Below are 21055 nucleotides of genomic sequence, written 5' to 3' on the forward strand. Positions count from 1 at the left end.
GTAAATACATACTAGAAAACTGTACTAAAGTCACCAACATCATCATAAAAAGGTTCAAGAGGGAGGGGCAACTACCTGAATCCCTAAATACCTTTTTTCCACATTTTTTCTATTTGAAAAAGTTTTTCTAGTTCAGTATAAGCCTATTTCTCTAAGTCCTCTCTCACCTAAAATTGAGCCAACTCAGTTATTCACAGCCAGTTTCTATGGAGGACTGAATAAATGAATGAATCAAGTACTACGAATTTAGGATTGTATAGTTCCTGACATACTGAACAAAATCTATCTATACACCAAATTTGGGTCAAACTGCCCAAACCACTTTCTAAATAATTTCTTTAAAACCTTTTCTCCCCCTTTTTTCCACCAGTCCCCCCCCCACCACCAATAGAAACAATGTAATGGTCCATTAGGTGCAACCCAAGTGACAATGTACCTTCAGAGAAATAACATCTATGTCATTTACCCAATGTGTTCAGCACTTCTGATACATGAATACTAACATAATGCATCAGGATAAGCCTTCCTGATCCTACCTTGTTGAAATGTTATGCCACAGACCAGGAAAAAAAAGAAAACAGCTTGAAAAAAAAGCTGCCTAAAAGTGCACTTTTTTTTTTTTACTTTGTTTCAAAAAGAAGAAACCCAGCAAAGGTGGAGTAACGCTGGTGATCTCCATGGAGGGCTCCATTCCCCATTCGCAGCCAAACTTCATCTCCCTTGGCAAGTTTTAGCACTGCACTGTTTCCTGATGTGTCAGCTTTTCCTTTTGATTCATAGCTAGGAATGAATGTTTTACAAAGAGTTACGCTTTTCTTTGGTCAACAATGATCAAATAAGTCACCTAAAAGAAAATGTTGAGCCTAGAAAACACATGGTTTTGCTCAGGCACCAGCAAAGCAAGCACGTGCATTCCACCCATCCCTTTTTTTTCGGGGCAGTTGTGCTCTCGGAGCTGCGCCACTTAGACGGGGCGAGGGCGCCGCGCCCCTGGCCGCAGCGGGAAGGGGAAGCCTCAGCCCCGGGATGCTGAGCTGCCAGGGCCCAGCCACTACCTGGGGAGGAGAGGGCGAGTCCTGCCGGCGAGCCGGGGCTGTACCACCTCCTCTGAGCACTGGCTGCCGCAGTGCCTTGTGCCACCCCTTATCTCGGGGCTTCTCTGCGCGGCTGGGGAGGGGTGGGGAGGGGGTAAAGCCCTTGCAGGCGCTGGAGAAGGTGACATCACTCCCTCCACTTCCAGCGCCGCCTGCAAGCCCCAGCCCCACCTGCGCTTGGGGCGGCAAAAGAAACCCAGAGCCGGCCCTGGTTTTGCTCAGTATATTATGTTTTAAATGGTAAAATCAAGGCAGAGTTGACAAGCAGGTGTTGAGTCAGACAGAAGAAGTTTATTCAGTTGTCTCGCAGTTGGCTATGTAAATTAAGCACTGTAAGCCAACACCATGAAAGTCGAATCTACACATGGAGTAAACAGGGGAAAGGGACGGTACTGGCGGTTGTCTCTTCTCTGGGGTGGGGGTGGGGACGGTGACAGGGGAATGAACCTTGAAGAATATAAATAGAATGCAGTGTGACATTTTGGCACCTATTCACTAAGGGAGGACTGGGAAGAGAAGGGGAGGTTCATGAGTGCTTGGATCCTGGTTTGACTGAGAACCAGCTAGTTCTGCAAAAGACTGAATCCTGGGAGGGAAATTACTTCATTTATCAGGAAAGGTAGCCATTGGTAAGTGGAGACCCAGGTTTACATTTTATGTTTTTGTTTTATGTCTCTGTTTGCATTGTCTCTGCATTGCAATGTCTCTGTTTGCATTATCATCACTCACGCGCTCTTAAATCTTAGCCTTTGATAATAAACTTATGACAATAAACAATTTATTGTTTTCACTATAAGTATGTCTCAGTGCTCTTATGTTATACTGGAGCAGATCCTCAGTTGAATTAAACAAACTAGTGGGTGCACTGTTCCTTTGGGGACAGCTTACCTGGCAATTTCTGTGAGTGTCCTGTGGTTACAGGGGTGGACACTACAAGGGAAAGAGGGCTCAAGGATTGGGGTGCACTTATTGTTAACCTGCAAGACAACATAAGGGCTGGCAGAGCCCCGAGGAGATTGTATGGGTGGCTAACAATCTGGCAGTGTCTGGGAGCTGACATTCAGTTCAGCACAAGGAAATCTTCCTTTTGCTGGAGGTAGAGGGGTAATAAGGTGACTCACAACCCTGGGTACCCCAGGGAAGCATCACAGAAGGATCCACACATTTCTCACATATCTGGCTATCTACACATTCTGAACCATATGATGAACAAGTGACTGGGCTCAAAGTCAGTCCTTTTGGATACTGCCAAGGGCTTTCGATTCCTGATCGCATGAGTAAAATAAAGACTTCGAAATCTGCTTAGCTGAGATAAATTCTCTGTCACACATTGCAGGGCACAGTTAATAGCACCCTGGTCACTGAGGTTGGTGCAGCCCTGGGCAGAGTGCAGGCTTAACTGAAGTCAATTAATCAGTTTCTGTTGAGGATTACTGACCCTTGGGTGGCAGTTGTTGGCTTAATGAGGCAATCGGCTCTGTACTTGGGAGGATATAAAGAGGAGGAACAGGCAGCAGAGGGAAGCTCAGAGGGTGAGCCTGGGCTGAGGAGAGAAGGCTGCATGGAAGTCTCCTCCTGCTAGAAGCCTGCAATATGCTCTGTTATACTTTGCAAGGGAATACTAAATACACAGGTGCTGAAAGGGTAATGAGCTCATGTGTGTTTGTGGTTAAGAGACCAGAAAGAGGCCATGCAATGTGGCACACCAGGTAGTGACCAAGCCACCCTGTGACCCAATGACATTATGTACAGCACTTAGCCTTCTTACTATTTCATAGCACTGTAGCTGAAATGTCATCTCTCTTTAGTATAACTTGCTTTATTGTAACATTCAGTAAGGCTGTCGTTTAGATGGTATGTACTGTACATGCATCAGAATCAACCTGAGATGAATATTGTTATTTTAAGCTATCACCATATGTTACCATTAGATCACAACCCCAGATCAAAACTGACCATTTGGAGAATCTGTCTATGTACAATGTATAAATGCTGGGTGATGTCATGATGTGGAATTCACCATTTGCAGACAGGGACTGTAGCAGTCTCTGCCAGACCAGGGATAATAGTCAGACATTAAATCTTCGTGGTTGCCTATTCAGGTAGAAATGCCTTGAACAAAGGGCTTGGCTGAAGCAGGAAAGTACCCATCAGCAGAATAAAGAAACCAGGTGTTTGTAGGGTGACATGTAAACATGAGGACTCAGAGAGACACAGTAGAAAGCTTTGACAGGAGAAAGGGGCATGCTTTTGTAGCAGAGGTGTGCTGTTTAAATAAGGGTCCAGCCAAAGTGAGAGAAAACTAGCTGACCCATAAAGGGGGAAAGGATTCTGAAGAGAATCCATGAGCTTTTGAAGAAGGATCCTGGTACAGCAAAGGACTTTGCTAAGGCCGAAGAATTCTCCACAGTTGGTGAGGCCCTTGAGGCAGGGAGATGGCTTCCCCCATCCTCCATACTGCTAAATAAAGAGTACTGATGTTTAGAATCCGGTGTAAAGTCTGTCTGTGTGTCTGTTTGCTTTCGCTATCATGTGCCCCGAAGAGTTAAATTGTAAACCCAGAGCACCCACATGGCTGCCCTTCTGAAAGAGGGTGTGCTACAGGAAGCCTGAGGAGTCAGCACTGGTCCCAAGGGTTAGGCAGTTGGACTTTGGATACTCAGCTTTCAGAGGGACAACAAGGAGTCTGGTGGCACCTTAAAGACTAACAGATTTATTTGGGCATGAGCTTTCGTGGGCTAGAACCCACTTCATCGAATGCTTTCAGAGGGGGTGCTAAACAGAGAAACTGCACCCCAAGAATTAGCCTAGACTCCCACAGGAAGGGGCACTGCCTGGACTCTGTTCAGACTCAAGAGGCTTAAAGTACCAGGAGCCCAGTGAGGTGGACTCCAAACAACAGCCTGGGGAGCGTCCAGCCAAAGAGGAACTCTGCCAGGGCTCTGTGTATGTGACAAAATCACTAGCTCCTTCCCCAATGGTGGGGAAATTCTAACTAAGACTGAATTTTAGTCTCAGGCACATCTCTAGTAATGACACACAACTATGAATCTAGGAAGGCAAACGTTCCACAGGCTATTTCTTTCTGATGTGTTTCATACTATCACGTTCCCTCCAAAATGTGTAGTAAGAACCGACATCCATGCAAATCTGTCTAGCATGGTGAAGAGCACACCTCTCAACTTACCTATATAAGCTGAAAACTGTATTGCCATTGTGCATGAGGTACACATACACTTCCTCCACATCCTCATGTTTCATCATGCTGAAGGTGAAGAAATACACCCCTAAAAAAGATATCATGTGCACCATGCATGTGTGTTTTACATAGTAAGTTGTAGGGTACATTCCACAGATGTGTTTGTTGGTTAGAATAGGGAGGAGATTTTGCCAAACCAAGGGCTCAGTGAAGTCACTGGGAGTTTTCCCTTTGACTTCAGCCAGACCTAGATTTGATTCAGTCATCTGATTCTCCACTGAGCACAGGGGATCACTGAAGTCAAGTTCCAATTAAATAAATTTACTTAAAAATGGCAGAGCCTTCCCTCCCAGACTGAGAAGGAAATTACTAAAACATCCAGTCCAATGACCTCCCCCTTTCCCTTCCCTACTTCCTTGCTCCTATCAGCTCATTGCTTTCCCCTCTTAACTCAGTCTCCACAACATACTTTTTTAAAATGTAGACAAACATGACACATGGCACTAATCACCCTGATCACTTTGTTTGTACATTGTGTCCCTTTAGTTCACCCTTTGTCTTTTTTAGATTTTAGCTCTTCAGGGCAAGGACTGTATCTTTTTCTGTGTTTGAAAGTACCTAGCTATACTGTGGATGCTATTTTGATATAAATAACAAACAACAATAATAAACTACATGGCCTGGAAAATAAAGTACGCTATGCAGCACTTCAGAGGCTATGGTCCCAATCCTGCAATGAGCTCTGTTTGGGCAGACCTCTCAGCTTGGGCAGAGATTGCTGCAGAATCCTGGGTGTGACATGGAAAAGTTAGCCTTGATTTCTGTGTGCCAGTGTGGGTGGCAGGTTCCATGTGTATACTGTCCTGCAGAGTTAATTTTGTTTTCACTCAGCAATCTGAAGGAAGTGGCAAAATGACCCAAAGTAATTTCAAATTCCTCATCATACCTTCATCAGAAATAATTCCTGAATCACTATCATCAGTTAATAATCATTCCCGTATTCTTGTGATTATCTTGTGATTCCCGTATTCTTGTGATTCCCGTATTCTTGTGATTTGCACATGTGATCTCCTTTCACTTTTGAGGGAGACAGGTATCTACAGGAACCCATTATGACTGACATCACTGTATGGTTGTAGAAAAGAAGTTAAGGATTAAGGACCTGATCCTGCAAACACTTAAGTAGGTGCATAACTTTACTCACGTGACTAGCTCCATTAACCTCTAAGGGACACTGTTATGAGTAAAGTTATACATGTGCATAAGTGTCTGTAGGATCAGAGCCAAAACAGGTCCAGAGGGCCTGATTTTCATGTACACTACTGCCACTTTTTGCAGCTCTGGCAGTGTAAAGGAGTTTTACAGTGAGTGGGAATGTGATTTGCACCCACTTTCAAGTACAGTTAAAACAGTACAACTTGTGTGTGTAGACCAAGCCACAGTGCAAATGAGAACCAGGCACAGAGAGCAAATTACGTGCTTATTCTTAAAAATTGTCCCTCCAGGTCAGGGGTGACGCACCTTGCCAGGACAGCATGCTAAAATTTGCACTGCCACCTCTATGCTCTACTTGTTCTGTAGATAAAAGGAAGTCTAAGGCTATAAATCTTTCCCCATGTATAAACCCCGAAGTCATGTTTTAAAAACTCACCTCAAAGATTTGAATAACAATGAAGTCAGATAACAGTTGCTCTTATTTGAAAAATTACTACTTAAAGTTCCCTCAACTTTGTCTTGAATTCCTAACTTCCCCAAACGGAGGCAAAGCCAAGAGCACTAGGAGCTAAATTCTAGTCCTAGTGAAGTCAATAGCTAAACTTCCTTTAATTTTAATGGGACCAGATTTTTCTTTTAATCAACATCTGACACTTTTTCTGACTGAAATTTATACTACTTTGCTTTATAAATACTCACCATTCACTGGGGCACCAAATCTACCAGTCATAACATCAAAGAAGTTTCCAACATTGGTTTCAACACTACTGAAGATTATCCCACTGTTCTGATTGCTGAAATGGGTTGCCATAGAAGCCATGAATGCAATCTATAAAAATATACATCTGATTTAACCAGTGGTTAATGAGCAGGAAAAGGACAAATATAAAAACACAACCTACAGGCTTTTTCCTGACATGTGCAGTACATTTATTTTCCTTACAGAGATGTTCTTTTAGGGTCTGATCCAACTGCCGTTAAACCCCAGTAACAAAACTCCTATTGAATCAAATTGCAGAAGGACTAGGCTCCTTAACTTCAATAGAACTATTCATGTGTGTGTATATAAAGTTAAGCATATCATATGGGTAAATGTTTGCAGGTTAGGGTCTTAGTTTTCAATTGCACTTTTACTTTAAAGCTTAAAGCGATATGATAGAAAAGTTATAATGTAATGTATGGTATTTTAGCATAAACTTGATAACATTGGCTTGACTAGGTTCCTTAAATCCATTTAATTCAGTTACTGCTTTTAACTCAGTGTTAGCCATAAATAAGGCTCAGTAAACCCCATACATGTTATTGTGTCTTTCCAGCTACCAATCAGAAATGGCTTAAGCAATTCTGAGGCCGTATGATTAAGGTCCCTCTAGCTGCACTGTCCAAGGTTCAACATTCTTCATCCTCTACCACCTGCTCCAACTTCCTTTGCCATGCTAGCTCAGACTGCTTGGATGGACATAATGGGATGAAACTCAGAAAAGGGAAAATTTAGATTGTCAAGAAGTTTTTCACAATGGTCAGTCAGATATATTAGGCTGTGGAAGAATGTTCCAAGGGAAGTGGTGGATGTCCCCTCATTTGGGACACTTCAAACTACACTGGACAAGATACTAGAAAATGACCCATAGAAAACCATTTTGCCTAAGCAGCGAAATAGGCCATCTCTTAGTTTCTATGATCTTAAGGCAGCTTGGTACAGTGGACAGGGCATAGGACTGAGGGTTAGGAGACCTGGGTTCTAGAAGGCCACAAACTTGCTAAGCAAAACACTTAACTTCTGTGAAGTGCTTTGAGACATGTAGATAAGTGCTAAGTATTTATTATTAGCATTAAGTCTCACGGGAAAGGCTGTTTTCATGAGATTTTGGCCGAACTAGAACCAGAAAAAAGACCTCTTCACAATCAAAGAATCAAAACCACAGGAGTAGGTTCAGATCCAGTGACTGAAATCCTAAGCCCCCACCAGAAATTCAAAGAGGTTCAGTTTGGGCTGATTTCCCTTTTCCAGCATGAATTTGATAGATGGGAAAGCTGGTAAAACTGGACTCAGTTAAGTTAATGTGTTGATGTGAAGTAGTTACAGAATGATATTTTATGCAATGGATTAATTTTTGTCAAAATGCCATTTGAAATTCTAATCTGTCCTTCTGGAGCTAACCAGAAAAGCAAAAAATAATGCCTTTCATCCACCTTGTCTCATTTCAACATAGCAGATCAGAAATGGATTCATTCTCTTTTAAAATAGTCCTGGTTTTAAAAGCATTATACATGGGAACACTTTTCCCTTCTCTACATACCCCTCAAACATTCCAAAGCATAATCTAATTTGAGAAACTATAGACTATATTGGGCTGATACTTTTTAAGCAAAACTATTTGTTACAAGCAATGGGGAAATTTGACGTAAAAACTGATGGCATGATATTCAGTTATTCAGCAACATTTTCAATTACCACCAGAACATATACATTGGTAACAGTTCTGATAGCTAAGTTCAAAGTTAGAAAAATACCCAGATGGAAAATAATTGTAACAAGGATGTTTTTGAAATCATTCTACCATAAAATTCTTCCCAGCTAATGATCTTTAAAAGCATTCTCCAGCTATTTTGCTGTGTAATAAATGCCACTTAGTTTTGGAAACATTTTTAAGCTGCATTTTATTCAGTACAAGAACTCTATATTGATGCAACATTATGACTGAGAATTTAATTACAGGAAATTCAAAGTTATTGCCACCACACTGCGCATATGTAGCAATTTGTACTGGTGTATTTGCTGTTAATTTTCATGTCTTTTATGCATATGCAAAAACATAACTGAGTTATGGTTGTTATGGAACCATAACTTTGAATTAAAGATGGGCCCAAATTACAAAGTTTGGGTCTGTAAACTCATCAAACTACTCCCCCCCCCCCCCCCCCAAGTTCAGGAATGTTTGCATCTAGGGTTCCTTTTGTATATTCTACTTACTCCCTTCAGTGGTGCACAGGTCTTGTGCTGGCCATGCTGCAGGAAACAGTTTGGTGATACTGGATCATAAAGATGAGGGATGCTCTTAAGGCACAAAGACCCAGATTTTTAAAGGAATTTAGGTATTGCTCCTCTGAGAACTGCAAGGCCGAGGTGATTTAGATAGCTATGTCCAATTTTCAAAAGTGACTTAAGTATTTTCGGCCCCAAGGCCCATTGACTTTCAACAAGACTTAGGGCTTGTTTAGATGGTCAGCTAGTGTGCAGCAAGCTGAGGTGTAAATCTACAGTGACTAGTGTGCCATCCACTATGTGTGTGGACTCTGCTACTGCACACTAAAAGTTTCCTAGTGCACTTTGATCTACTCCAGGAGTAGGTCAGTGTGCGCTAGAGAACTTTTAGTGTGCAGCAGCAGAGTCCACACAGTCAGTGCATGGCATGGTGGTGCACTGTAGATTTACACTCCAACTTGCCACACGCCACTTCTCCATATACACAAGCCCTCGGGCTCCTAAGGCACTTCTGAAAATGAACTTAGTCATCTAAGTCACTTAGGACCAAATTTTAGGACTATTTAGGTGCCTAAAGATGCAGATAGGTGCTTAGTGGGATTTTCAAAATTGACTAGAGGCTTTTGATAATCCTATTAGGGGCATAACTGCATCTTTAGACATTTAAATACCTTTAAATATCTGTCCCTTATGCCTTGAAACACTGACTGGAGTAGCCACCTAAATAACTGTAAAAGTCTGGACCCTGGTGCCTCTTGATGTTGTTTTTTTAACATGAACCAGAAAGTACACCAATATATATTTGATGCATGTTAATAAAAATGTGATTGTGTCATTTACTGTTCTTTCATCATGTGCACATTACCTGAAACCTGGCAATAAAGAGATATTCCAGTTGGAGGGGTTTATCCTCTGTCCAAAACATATTTCTCTGTTTGCTTTTTACAATAAAGATAGATCATGACCTGGCAACACTTTTTCAGGATGACTCTGGCAATACTTGTAGGACATGTTTCTTAATAATGACAAATAGTGTGTATATCACACCATGCTTCTTGTTGTTCAGTTACGTGTGGGCTTGATCTATAATTGCATTGTGGTAATTGGGTGCTGTCTTTGAGAGGGGAAAGAAAACTACACTGTAAAACACATGCTAAAGACTTTGTACCTGAAGCTCCGGTGGAATCCCAGGGTAACCCTTCTCTCCTTTTGGTCCGTGATGGCCACGATCTCCCCTTGGTCCCAGGTCCCCTTTGTCTCCTTTGTCACCTTTGGCTCCTTCATTGCCAGGTGCTCCATTATTTCCATTGTTTCCATGATTTCCTTTAAATAATCAAAGCTTTCTGGTTAGTTCAAATAATCTCTCTCTCTCTCAAATCATATCTGTGACAAGGTGCTTCCCTTCCCACCCCAGCTCTATAACAAAACTTCTTTTTAGTATAAGACCCATGTTTAGATACCAAGGAATAAAAAATGGCTATGGGTCTAACCTGGTGTACTTAAGAGATTTTAGGATTTTGGCGGGGGACTTTTAAAAAGGAAGTGCAAATATCTTTAAGGAATAAGGATCATGTGACCTAGGTGCTGGTGTATAAAATGCAGACTTCTCAGGCCATTGCTTGATTTTGGTGCTAGCTCTTAATAGTAAGGGACCTGGGGACTGCTAGGGAACAGAGTGTTGCAGGGCTGTCAAAAGTAAAGGTGGTTTGGTAGTTGAGTATACTGAACAGTTTGGATTTGTTTTGATTTTCCTTTTGAACTATTCGAATGGCTGTGTTTTTCCTCAAGGTAACCCCGAAAAGCAGCTTAATAGCCTTCAAATGCGTCGACACAATCAGAAGTGATTTGGGCAAAGAATTAGGTGGTCTTTGGGGAGTTTTTCACAGGCCAGCTAATGCAGCCAATTCTGTCTGTTTCAGTCTATGGGTGACTAGTTAGGTTTGAAAAAGCTGCTTACGTTACTTTAGATAAGTGTAGGAAAAGGCAAAGGATACATGATGAAACTCTGCTGATTCAATTTCATAATGATAATAGTCCCCCTTACATACACAGTAACTGCTATTTGTAACAATACCCTACACTTCCCAATATTTACTGGAGAAATTGCTGGTATACTGAGCAACTGAACCATCTATGGCAACTGACAAGAAAGCAAGACAAAAACACCATATCTGTGGATAAACGCTTTTCACAAAGCAATCACTCTATATCTGACCTCTCCGTCCTCATCCTAAAAGGAAACCTGCTGTCACAATTGGGACATGGGCAATCTAACCTAATGGTCAGAGGAGGAGTCAGACGGATCAGAGACCAGGAGGTCAGAGTCCAAGACAGGCCAGAGAGCAAAACCGACAGCCAGGAGGCAGGCAGAGTCACGTTACCAGGAGGTCAGCAGCAGGCACTGGGAGCAGGTTTGCTGGGGAATCAGTCCTAGGCAGGGGAAACCCAGATCCACGGAGAACTTCCTGTTCCTATTATTGGTTTAAATGGAAGGTGTGGGGAGGGAAACCAATCAAGACCCCCATGTGTTCCACTAATCAGATCCCAGGACTGGAGTCCTTTGTCAGAGTTCAGCTTCTATTCTGGCACCTGTTAGCACATCACTGGCTGGCAGGTTGGAACTTACTAGCTTCTGAGAACCTTGTAGACCAGCATTCATGACCCCTGCACAGCACCTTCAGCCTGGGAGCTTAAATTCATAATTGTGCTGGCTCCTAAAAATCATGGACTGAATGTATGGCTTATTACTATAATCTATAACTCATTAACCCCTCCCCCCAGCCTTTTCCCCCCTCTTCTTCCTCCCCCTCCCCCCCACCTTGAATGGTCCCTTGGAATATGTGTTAACTACTTAGGCTAAACATCTGTTCCACCTTGTATTTAGCTGTGACACTCTGAGTTCCTTTCCCAGACCTGAAGAAGAGCTCTGTGTGGCTCTAAGGCTTGTCTCTCACCAACATAAGTTGGTCCCGTAAAAGATATTACCTCAGTCACCTTGTGTCTCTTATATCCTGGGATGAACATGGCTACAACACTGCATATAGCATTACCCTTTAATGTCAGTAAGATACTTATATGGACCCTACTGCTGTAGTACAGAGGTCCCCAAACAGTGGGACGCACCTCCCTAGGGGGGAAAGGAAGAATGTGCGGTAGGGGTGTGCCGGTAGGGCCCACACCAGCCCCCACGGGGGCGGTGAGGGAGTGTCACCCAGCCCCTCCCCGCCCCCAGCTCTGCTCTGGCCCCACCCCCAGCCACATCCCTGGCTCCCAGCTCCTGGCCCCGCACCAGCCCCCAGTCTCAGCCACTGGCTGCAGCTCTGTTCTCAGCCCGGGACTGAGGCTGGGAGTGAGTCTGGGAGCAGAGCTGCACAAGGCCACAGGCCCAGCTGCTGGATCCCACTGCAGCCTGGCTGCAGCTCCGCTCCCGCCCTCGCTCCCAGCCTTGGCCCCTGGCCACAGCCCCGCTCCTGGCCCCAGACCCACCCACAGCTACAGCCCCAGCCTCAGCCCCCTTAATCGTGTCTGTGTCTTCCCAGGCCCCTCCACCCACTCCCCCTAGCCGTGGCCATGCTCCCCACCCTGGTTCAAAAGTTTGGGAACCGCTGCTGTAGTATCTGAGTGAATCACAATCTTTAGTATAATTATCCTCACAACACCTCTGTGAGGCAGGGAAATATTATTATCCTCATTCTACATATGGAGAACTAAAACACAGAATAGCTAAGTGATGTGCCCAAGGTCACAAAGGAAGTCTGATGGAATAGAGACTGGAGCCTAGCTCTCCCAAGTCCCACTATAACACCCAAACAACTGGACTGTCCCTTTCCAGTTAATTTAATTAATTTATGCATCTTATAATCAAATCTCTGTGGTTGTAGTTCTGTGATTACAGTGGATAAGGCTGCGTGAAACACCAGCACAGATACAGTGACTCCAGTTAGGATTGCATAGGATGTGTTGTAAGTCAACAATGAGTCTGACCCCATAGGGTCTTCTTTTAGTCATATCGGTCCAACCCCCACAGAAGCCAAATGGTCAGATTCTGTGCTAATATCATGCAACCACACTGATCTAGGTGGTGTGATTGTCTGCAAATCAGCACTGAATTTGGCCAAGCTATAATTTCACATTAGATAAGGGCAGAAATAGGTCCATATTGCAAAATATAATCCTGTGTATTTGCAGTATACTGACTGGCACTGTTAACTGGGGGTGGGGGAGAGGGATGTAATGCAAAACATTGTACCATTTTCTAAGCTGCCAAATCTTTATGACTTTACTTTCCCTAAATACAAAGTTATGTTTCTGTATGACAGGCCTCACCATGACAGTTCCCCTATGTCTGTAGAGTTATATATGTAGAGTAAAGGGTTGATGGCTGATTCACATAATAAATCTTATTTACAAAAGTCCGATGCCAAAAAATTTCAAAGTAACGTTATTTTTTTACATTTTTGCCAGCCAAAGCTGCTTAAACAAACACACACCTCACCATTACTGGAAACTGCTACCACCAGAATATCAACAACCCATTTAAAGAAATATTTAATAGAGATACCAGAACCAGAGTTACTGTCAGCAACGTGTAGAAAGAGACAGAAAGAATGAAAGTAGTGAATGAGTAATTAAAAAGAAAAAAGCCAGGTTGTTGAGGCAAGCTACCCAGACTGTGACACACTCCTATATGTCCCACAACTGTGTTATAAATCATCTTAATGAAGATAATTGCTCAAGCAAATCTAAACCCACTGACTAATCACTGTTTCCCCTTCCATATAGCTCCCTCTCTTTTCATACCCACTCACATACAAACACTGCACCAAATTCTGCTCATTACCAGAGTGCTGAGTTTTTCTATGCACAAGCGAAATCATAATCTGGCTGTCAAACTGGTTTTTATTTTTCATTAAGACAGACAAGAAAGAAAAAACAAAAGTGAGTTTTCCATGGGAGAGTACAGTGCAAGTGTGTCTCCTTTGTAAATTTAGCACATCTGAGGAAGAAATTTACAAATCATCATTTGCAAAACAAAGAAAACAAAAGCAATATCCACCGCAGGGCACATCCCCTTAATTTCAGTGGAAGTGTCACTCATATAACAAAGAGCAGAATTTGGCCTACGAGCTATAAGAAACACAACACTTTAATTAATGATAGATCCATTAGAGATTAATTTTATTAGCAATTGGTTTTGATTAGATTGGAACCTAAAACCTGACTCCAAATCCCCACGCAGGTTATGAGAACATTTGGATCTGGATCCAAATCCATATCCAAGCTCAGCTGCTTGCTTGGGCCAATCTCTGATTTTCACAGCTCGCAATCTGCAGTTAGACTGATCAGAAGTCCATCAGAGTGACATTTTTACCTGGCATTCCAGCAGGCCCTGGAGGTCCTGGTGGCCCTTGATAGCCTCGGAATCCAAATTCTCCACGGCAGCAGCTACTGCAGTCTGGCTGTTGAGGTCCACTTTGAGGGGGCTGAGTGCAAAAACATAGGTTTTAAATAAACCATTCATAGAGTGTATTTGCTATACATACATCTGCATCTCGGTAGCAGGGTCTCCACTATAGCCCCCTGCTTGTACATGCTTACAAGCTTTCTGAACATTTCTCCTTTGAGACTGAAATCTTCCGTGTCTGGCCTCTCCCTAAAGAGGTTGGTTTTGAAATTTTTTCAGTTGTTCTTGAGTTACAACATCATTTTATATCAGTTTCCCCATCTGAAAAATCATTCTTAAATAAATAAGATCAAGTAATTTTAAAATGGTAGAACTTTTAAACTTGGTCTCCAATCATGTATTTTGCTGTATGCAGGCAAACTACAATGCGGACATGAATTCTCATAGACTTCAGTGGCCCTTGGTGCGGGAATGCTAGCCTGTATGCGAAGAACTGCAGAATCGGGGCCTTAGGCTTCAATGTGGAGAACTTACTCTACTAAATCTGAAGCAATAGGAGGCTGGATTTTCAGAAATATGTGCGCGAAAGTGCACATGTGCAAACTCGAATTCCTGCATGAAAAGTGTGCAGGAAAAGGATGTACCTGGCTAAATAAGGAGTTGCAAGTATGTGAGTCAGGCATGTGCAAGAGTACGCAGGCGCATCTGAAAATCTAAACCTCAGATGGAAAGATAACATTTGGGGCATTTTGTTATGCTCTGTGTGTGTGTGTCATGATGGAAATCTTATACAATATGTTATTCATATGATGAGTGCAACAATGTATCAGTGAAAATATACTTAGCATGAGTTATATACAGCAACATTTATTGTATAAGAAAGTTTGATAACACCGTATATTTTTATAGTGCTTTTCATCCCAAAGGAATTCCAATTTATTTTATGCATACACAAGTGGCTTCACATTCACAGACTGGTAGATTTCATAACTGCAAAGGGTTCTCATATCGATATTCATATTAATTCAGTAAAATTACAAGGACTGTGATAAATTAGTTGAAGTTGAGCTCCTCCTTTTTCTTTCCGGAAAATAAGCCCCAAACCCACAATCTGCAACTTGAAAGAATAGCAGCCCCGGAAAAAAGAAGCCCAAATACACTCATGATTGGTGGACTTGGCAACCCGCTCATGTCAGGTTCTTCAGTAAGTGACTTTGGTGTGTTATGTGAATTTCAACCACCTGCAGAAAAAGCTGGCAATTCACATGGTCATTTGACACTGATATTCCAAATAGCGCAAAACTCATTTGTAATCTAAACACACAAATGCTCTGCTGGCATATCAGAATTTTTTTTAAAATAGCGTCAAACAGATTAATCCTATGTTGGAAAAATAATGAATGTGCAATGAGGTAACACAAAGAAATTCCATCCTGTTACTAAAGTGACAAATGACACAAATCTGGTTCAGTTGACTTATGTCACCAGAATCCTTAGTTTTTCCCATATGGCTGGTTGGTTATTAATTCTCTTCTTGTCAATATTTAGATGGGAGATCATAAGAAATTTAAAAAAGATACTTCAGTAAGTGATTCTTTGGTAGGTGGAACTCTTCTCTCTGATCCAGTTCAGAACCAACCCTTAGCATTGAGCCAGGGGGCAGGCAAGATGCTGTCTGATACATGAATCTGAAGACCTTCTGACCACTAGAGATCATTAAGGATTCCATGGCCCTTTTTATAAGACTAGTTGTGTTAGAGCCAGGATCTGAAATTCAGGTTGAATCAGTGAAGTCTGTTTACCTAAATTTCTCTCCAGTTTCCGCTGGAGATGATATTTTTCACTTCCTGTCAACAACAGTTACGTGTAAGTGTGCAGTGTTGAACCTCTGCTATGTCCACGCAAGAGGTGGCTGCATTTCAGTACTGCAAAAGGTGGTTTCTCTATAGATAAATATAACTTCCTGAGCCATTTGGAATTATGGCTGTATGTTTTCCTGGTTCTATTCCACAAACCCACTGCTGACTCATTTGCTAACTCATATCATTTTAATCAATAGGATTAAAATATGCAAAGTACCTGAGAAGGACAAGGCAAGGTAGAGAACAGGATAAAGGGAGCAAGATTAGAGAAAAAAAGGGCCTGGTGTGACTAACTTCTGTCACATTTTCAGCACTCCATGAGTGCCTCATGTCTTAGGACAGAAGTAGAGAGAAGAAGCTGAGGGGAAAGGAATGGAGAGAGAGATGCGGTGTACTGAAAACTGTTAAAACTGCAAGTTGTTGCTTTAAATTTGAGCTGGGGGTTGTGGGCAGGGGGTGTTGACTCTGCTTGCAGGCTAGGGACTCTGTAGGGAAGTGTGCAACCTGGGCTAGCTTTAAGAGGGATAGTAGATTGCTGATATCCTCATGCAATATAATTATTCTCTCTCAGAGAATTCAACAGGACATTACATTTAAAATGGGCCAAACTCTGCTATGCTGACTTAAAAGTTGTCCTGTTGACTTCTGTGGAGTACTTGGGCAAGTTCTGACATAAGATTTGTCCTGTTAGATTTAAACATCTTTTGACATAGGAGTGAAAAATCTGTTTGTATTCAATGCCCCAAAATAAAGAATTTTCAGGTTAGGTTGTCTTAATCTGAGGAAACCCAGAGCTCCGTGCAAATGAACACATTTTAAAGTAAAAATCTGGAGATTTGAGACTTAAATGTGAATGATGAATAATGTAAAGCTACTTTCTCTAACCCTTAAAATGGGACCTGAAGATTCATTGAGACCCACTTGTCAAAGTCCTTATAAATTCTATTGCATGGCAAACCTGTGGAATTTTTTCCTAAAATTGAATTCAGTGGCTTGTGAAAATCACCTGTCACACAGATTTCCTAGGACAGACAGGAGGTTAGAATTAAGATATTTCCTAGATCTCTGAACATTATACTCTTGAATTTTCTTAGATTAACAGCTAGGAAATCTATCAGTTTAGGAGGCAGCTAAATAGTCAATAAAATTCCTCTAATTTGAACCTGTGGACCAATTATAACTGGAGACACAGACATTTTTCCATTTCCTGCTGGCTTTCGTTAAGGTTTTATTTTACTCTATCCAAAACAAGAAGTTAAATAAATACCTGCCACCATGGGTCCTGTTCTGAATAAGAAGGGGGCAAACTGGTGTACGTGGGTGGGGCAGGGACAACATTCAGCTGGCTCCCTCTTGTAGCTAGAGGTGTTGCCACAGCACCCTCCATCCTGTCCCCTCTCTTAAGGGTGCCTTGGGAGCCCCATATAGTCTTTTTCAGGATAATCATCAGCTCTGAAAATGGGTCAGCAGCCCAAAGTAATTCAAGATAGTCCTCAGTGTCCCAAATACAACATCCATCATAGCAACCCCATAGCTTGTACCCAAATCCAATGCTCCTGCCGATTGTGGAGCTTTTATTCTTCACAGCAGAAGCTTAGCCTTCTGGGTCTGCTTGCCTTCCTTTGTCAGCAAACGTCCTGTTCTGAGAGGGAAGGCGGCATATATATGCCTCTCCTTCTGAGAGCTCCTCCTGATTGGCCAGGAGGGAGGGGAGCCCTGCCCCACCCCGATGCAGCAGGGTTCCTGATGCCAAGCCCTTAAAGTAAGTGTCTTGGGATCTTTCCAATCCACTGCTAATTCCCCAGGATCACCTCCTCTCCTCCGATTTTGGCAGGTTCCTGAGCCTGTGCTCACACCCCCATCACTAGGATGGGATCTTCTGCCCCCTGTTAGGCTTAAAGGGCCAGCACACCTCATTATAAAAGGGCATGGAAGTCCTTCCTGCTCCTTCTAGATTCACCTCATCTGGCAAAATAAAATAAATAAATAAACCACCAAAAACACTAGCAAAAAGCCAGTAAGTTGAGGAGCATTCCAAGTATATCAAGCAGAAGCAGCAACAGAAAGAAGATTGTATCTATATCTGTTCCATACATATTGTCAGCGACAGGGCTTGAGGAAATCATGCTACACCGCTCGTATGTTATCAGCAGTGTGGAAAATTTGGCATAGGGAGGGGCTTGCTTATTCTCTTTGGCCCCTCTTTGTCACCTCACAAGCTCCTTAGACATCTGGGGGATGAATTCTCCTGGCACTGTCATTGCATGAAACAGCTGGAGACATAGGGGGCATTCTAGGGGCAAAATATCCAAAAGGCATATGCAGCTACAGGGATTCTCAGCTGCTGCAGGTGGCAAAGCTGCTCAAAGGAAAACAGCTGCTGGCTGTTCTGCTTTCCATTGAGGGTCATACAAATCCTTGGAGCATCCCAAAATTGCGTGGACCTAAAAGCAGCTTGTTCCTCTCCACCTGAGAATGCATAGTCTCTAGTGATGGAAAAGACATGTTAAATCAGCCATTCCATGCTGGATTTCCCCAATTGTACAGTTGCTCGTCTTTCATCTAGTTTTAAGTGAGCCAGGAACTGGGATTGCATCATTGCCCATGGGAGATTATTTTCCAGACACAGGAATGGTGGACATGAACGACCTGCAGTCAAGTCAACTGTGTGCCAATTGGCTGAGTCCCTCTTGCTCAATAAGTAGTTCCATTACTGTAAATGTAAAGATCATCTTAATACGTGGTGCCAAATTCTATCCTTGGACATACATGCATCCCCTAATGACTTCAATGGTACTATATGTCAGAGGGCTGAATTTGGCCTTTTTTGTTAATTATAACAAATTTGTATTAAATTATATATTACTAAAAATAAATTAAAAGTCAATTCTTAAAGCACAGGCCACTAGCTCTTCAGCTAAAGGAGAATCTTCTTTAATTATTAGCAACATAGGGTCTATGGTATACAGTTGCACAGTATTCCATCCAACAGCAAGAAGTGGAACACACAAACACTAGCTGGATCATTATACTATACCCCCATTGATTATACTGTTTATGTACACAAGTTCAATTTAGCGTAAATTAAATTTTCCTGATTTTGCTGGGAGAACAGGAGTTCTGTAACAAAGAAAGTTTATATGCTGTGCTGTACAACTATTTAACTATAGGAAATGTTGTTGCTGTATTTTGAACTTATTGTCATGTTTTGCCATATCTCGATCTGTTTCCATTCCTGAAGCCCATCACAATTACCTAAAATCAAAACTCATTTCTATTTGTCACGAAACAATTATTATCCATCCCACATCTGCCTCCTTCTGCTTTTGGGAATTCAGGATCCAGGGTTGAGACTGAAAAAAAATTATACAATACCATCAACTGAAATGTAAAGACTCAATCATTTGCATTCAGTAGGGGAAATAAAACTCTCATTTTGTTACTGACTATAAAACATAGTAGACAACAAAACCTCCAGCCCAGAGCAGATGTAAAACTTTCCATTTTGTTTACTGCTCAATAAAACTTCATCTTATCCCCTTCAACATTTTTCCTTTTTTTAAAAAAAAAATCTGGATCGCAGTTTTTACATATGACCAGGTGAGGTAATTTTCCCTTTGCTGAGAGCTAATGTCTAGAATATATAAAATGCTATGTAAAATGCATACGAGATTCCTAACAAAAAAGCAAACTCTACAGGAAATTTAAGAAGCATTAATTCCAGTTCTTTTTTCCCCACTAAAATAAAAAGGGCAGCAAATACACACACAGCATGTTATATCATACCTACTTGTGTCTCAAATGAAGTATTACTGCCAGGATTTAAAAACAAAACAAAACGCAACTTAGAGGCTATCCATTGCAAATATTTGCTACTGCTTTAAATTATTTTCTCAAGCTCAAAAGGATACATTTTTTCTATACATACATTTCAAGTAAACTGGGATTTTTTTCTCCCGGTTGAACAGTATCCTTCAGAATATCATCTCTTTACCAATTTCATAATTTTTCTTCACATGCAAACAATATCATAAATAGATTATAAAATCTTAGTCTGCTAGAAAAAAAAATATTCTGCAATAATTGAGAAACTGTATCTCACCATATCTGATTGCACAGAATCAAAGTTTCAGAACAGTGGGCTGCTGGTTGTGTTCTCACTGCCCTCACCCCACTGCTGGCTTTACCAGTTCATTAAAAGATTCTGTGAAGCAACCCAGTAGCATACAGACCAATAAGCAGCATTAATAAACCTCTTTACTTAAATGTATCAGTCATAATCTTAGAAAAAATCTGATTTCAAAGTTATTCTTAGAAGATTAATTCAGAGTACCTGGACTCTGTCTGAGGTAGTCTGTGCTACATCATCTACCTCTGGTCTCTGGGCTTTTTGGTCTGTAGAAGTGCTATTAACATCAATAGTCGACTCTATAAGTTGACTCCGCTGTCCCAAAATTTCCCTGCTGCTGGAACCTTTATGGCCAGTCTGGTGGTGACTTTGCAATATTTTGGCCACCGCTTTATTAGATCTTCTGCTCACCTCCATGTATTCATCTTGACACAGGCAAAATGGAATTAAAAACAAAACCAGCAGATGCCAGGTGATGAAATCCTTCACTGCCATATTACTCAAAATAACAACTTCTCAAGAGTCCAGAAAATGTCTTTTAGAAAGAGAAGCCCGTTGACTGCATCAGTAGGTATGTGGTCCTTTCCACTATTTCCACTGTTAGGCTTGGCACTTAGACCAGTACCAAGTTTTATACGTTTGTGCGCAATAAATAAAACCATGAAAATGCCAAAGTGACAGGATCCTTCATCCAAAAATCAGTCATGCCTCCTTAAACAAACCAAGCATTATTCACCACAATGAAAATTGATTTGTATGCTGGAAATGGCCACCACATGTAACGGACTCCTGTGGTTTCTATTTGGGGGCATTTAAAAATGTGACACTTTTGCGGGTGGGGATGGGCATGTTTTCATTTAAGTGTGAAGAAATGTGATGGAAAGGGAGAACATGTGGCTAATGGTTTATATTGCTTGATTAGACATGGACATGCTATGAATTCACACTCTGAAATATCTTTCGGACACAGTCATCTTCTTTATTTGCCAGGAAACTCACATACACGACTGCGTCAGCTCAGTCAGAAAAACCATCCAGGAGCAATTAGGAAACAAAAAGTACAAGACAGCCTTTTGCACATGATTCAACTTGATAACTATTTCTGACTATGCTTTTCATTCACTAATAAAAGAAAAAAAATAAATTTTCTATGTCAGTTCACCAAC

At 41.8% G+C, this 21055-nt stretch overlaps 1 protein-coding gene across 1 annotated transcript; it reads right to left on the bottom strand.

Annotated features, from left to right (window-relative positions):
• Window positions 1-620: 620 nt before the first annotated feature.
• C1QTNF3 (C1q and TNF related 3) lies at window positions 621-20384 on the bottom strand. The gene is made up of 6 exons (XM_077816240.1): window positions 20094-20384; window positions 13866-13977; window positions 9663-9817; window positions 6208-6337; window positions 4282-4381; window positions 621-780 (listed from the first exon to the last, which is right to left on the bottom strand). The coding sequence occupies exons 1-6, from the start codon at window positions 20382-20384 to the stop codon at window positions 621-623; spliced, it is 948 nt and encodes a 315-aa protein (XP_077672366.1).
• Window positions 20385-21055: the final 671 nt, after the last annotated feature.

The sequence above is a fragment of the Eretmochelys imbricata genome, chromosome 5 (assembly GCF_965152235.1).
Source record: "Eretmochelys imbricata isolate rEreImb1 chromosome 5, rEreImb1.hap1, whole genome shotgun sequence".
In the NCBI taxonomy this organism is placed as follows: domain Eukaryota; kingdom Metazoa; phylum Chordata; order Testudines; family Cheloniidae; genus Eretmochelys; species Eretmochelys imbricata.

Bases quoted from the DNA above. Each gene is read 5' to 3' on its own strand.
- C1QTNF3 (XM_077816240.1), bottom strand. From the start codon at position 20,384: ATGGCAGTGAAGGATTTCATCACCTGGCATCTGCTGGTTTTGTTTTTA. The intron at 9,818-13,865 runs GTAAAAATGTCA...GATTATTTAAAG, and splicing joins AGGGCCTGCTGGAATGCCAG to GAAATCATGGAAACAATGGA. The intron at 4,382-6,207 runs GTGAGTATTTAT...TATCTTTTTTAG, and splicing joins ATTTGGTGCCCCAGTGAATG to GGGTGTATTTCTTCACCTTC.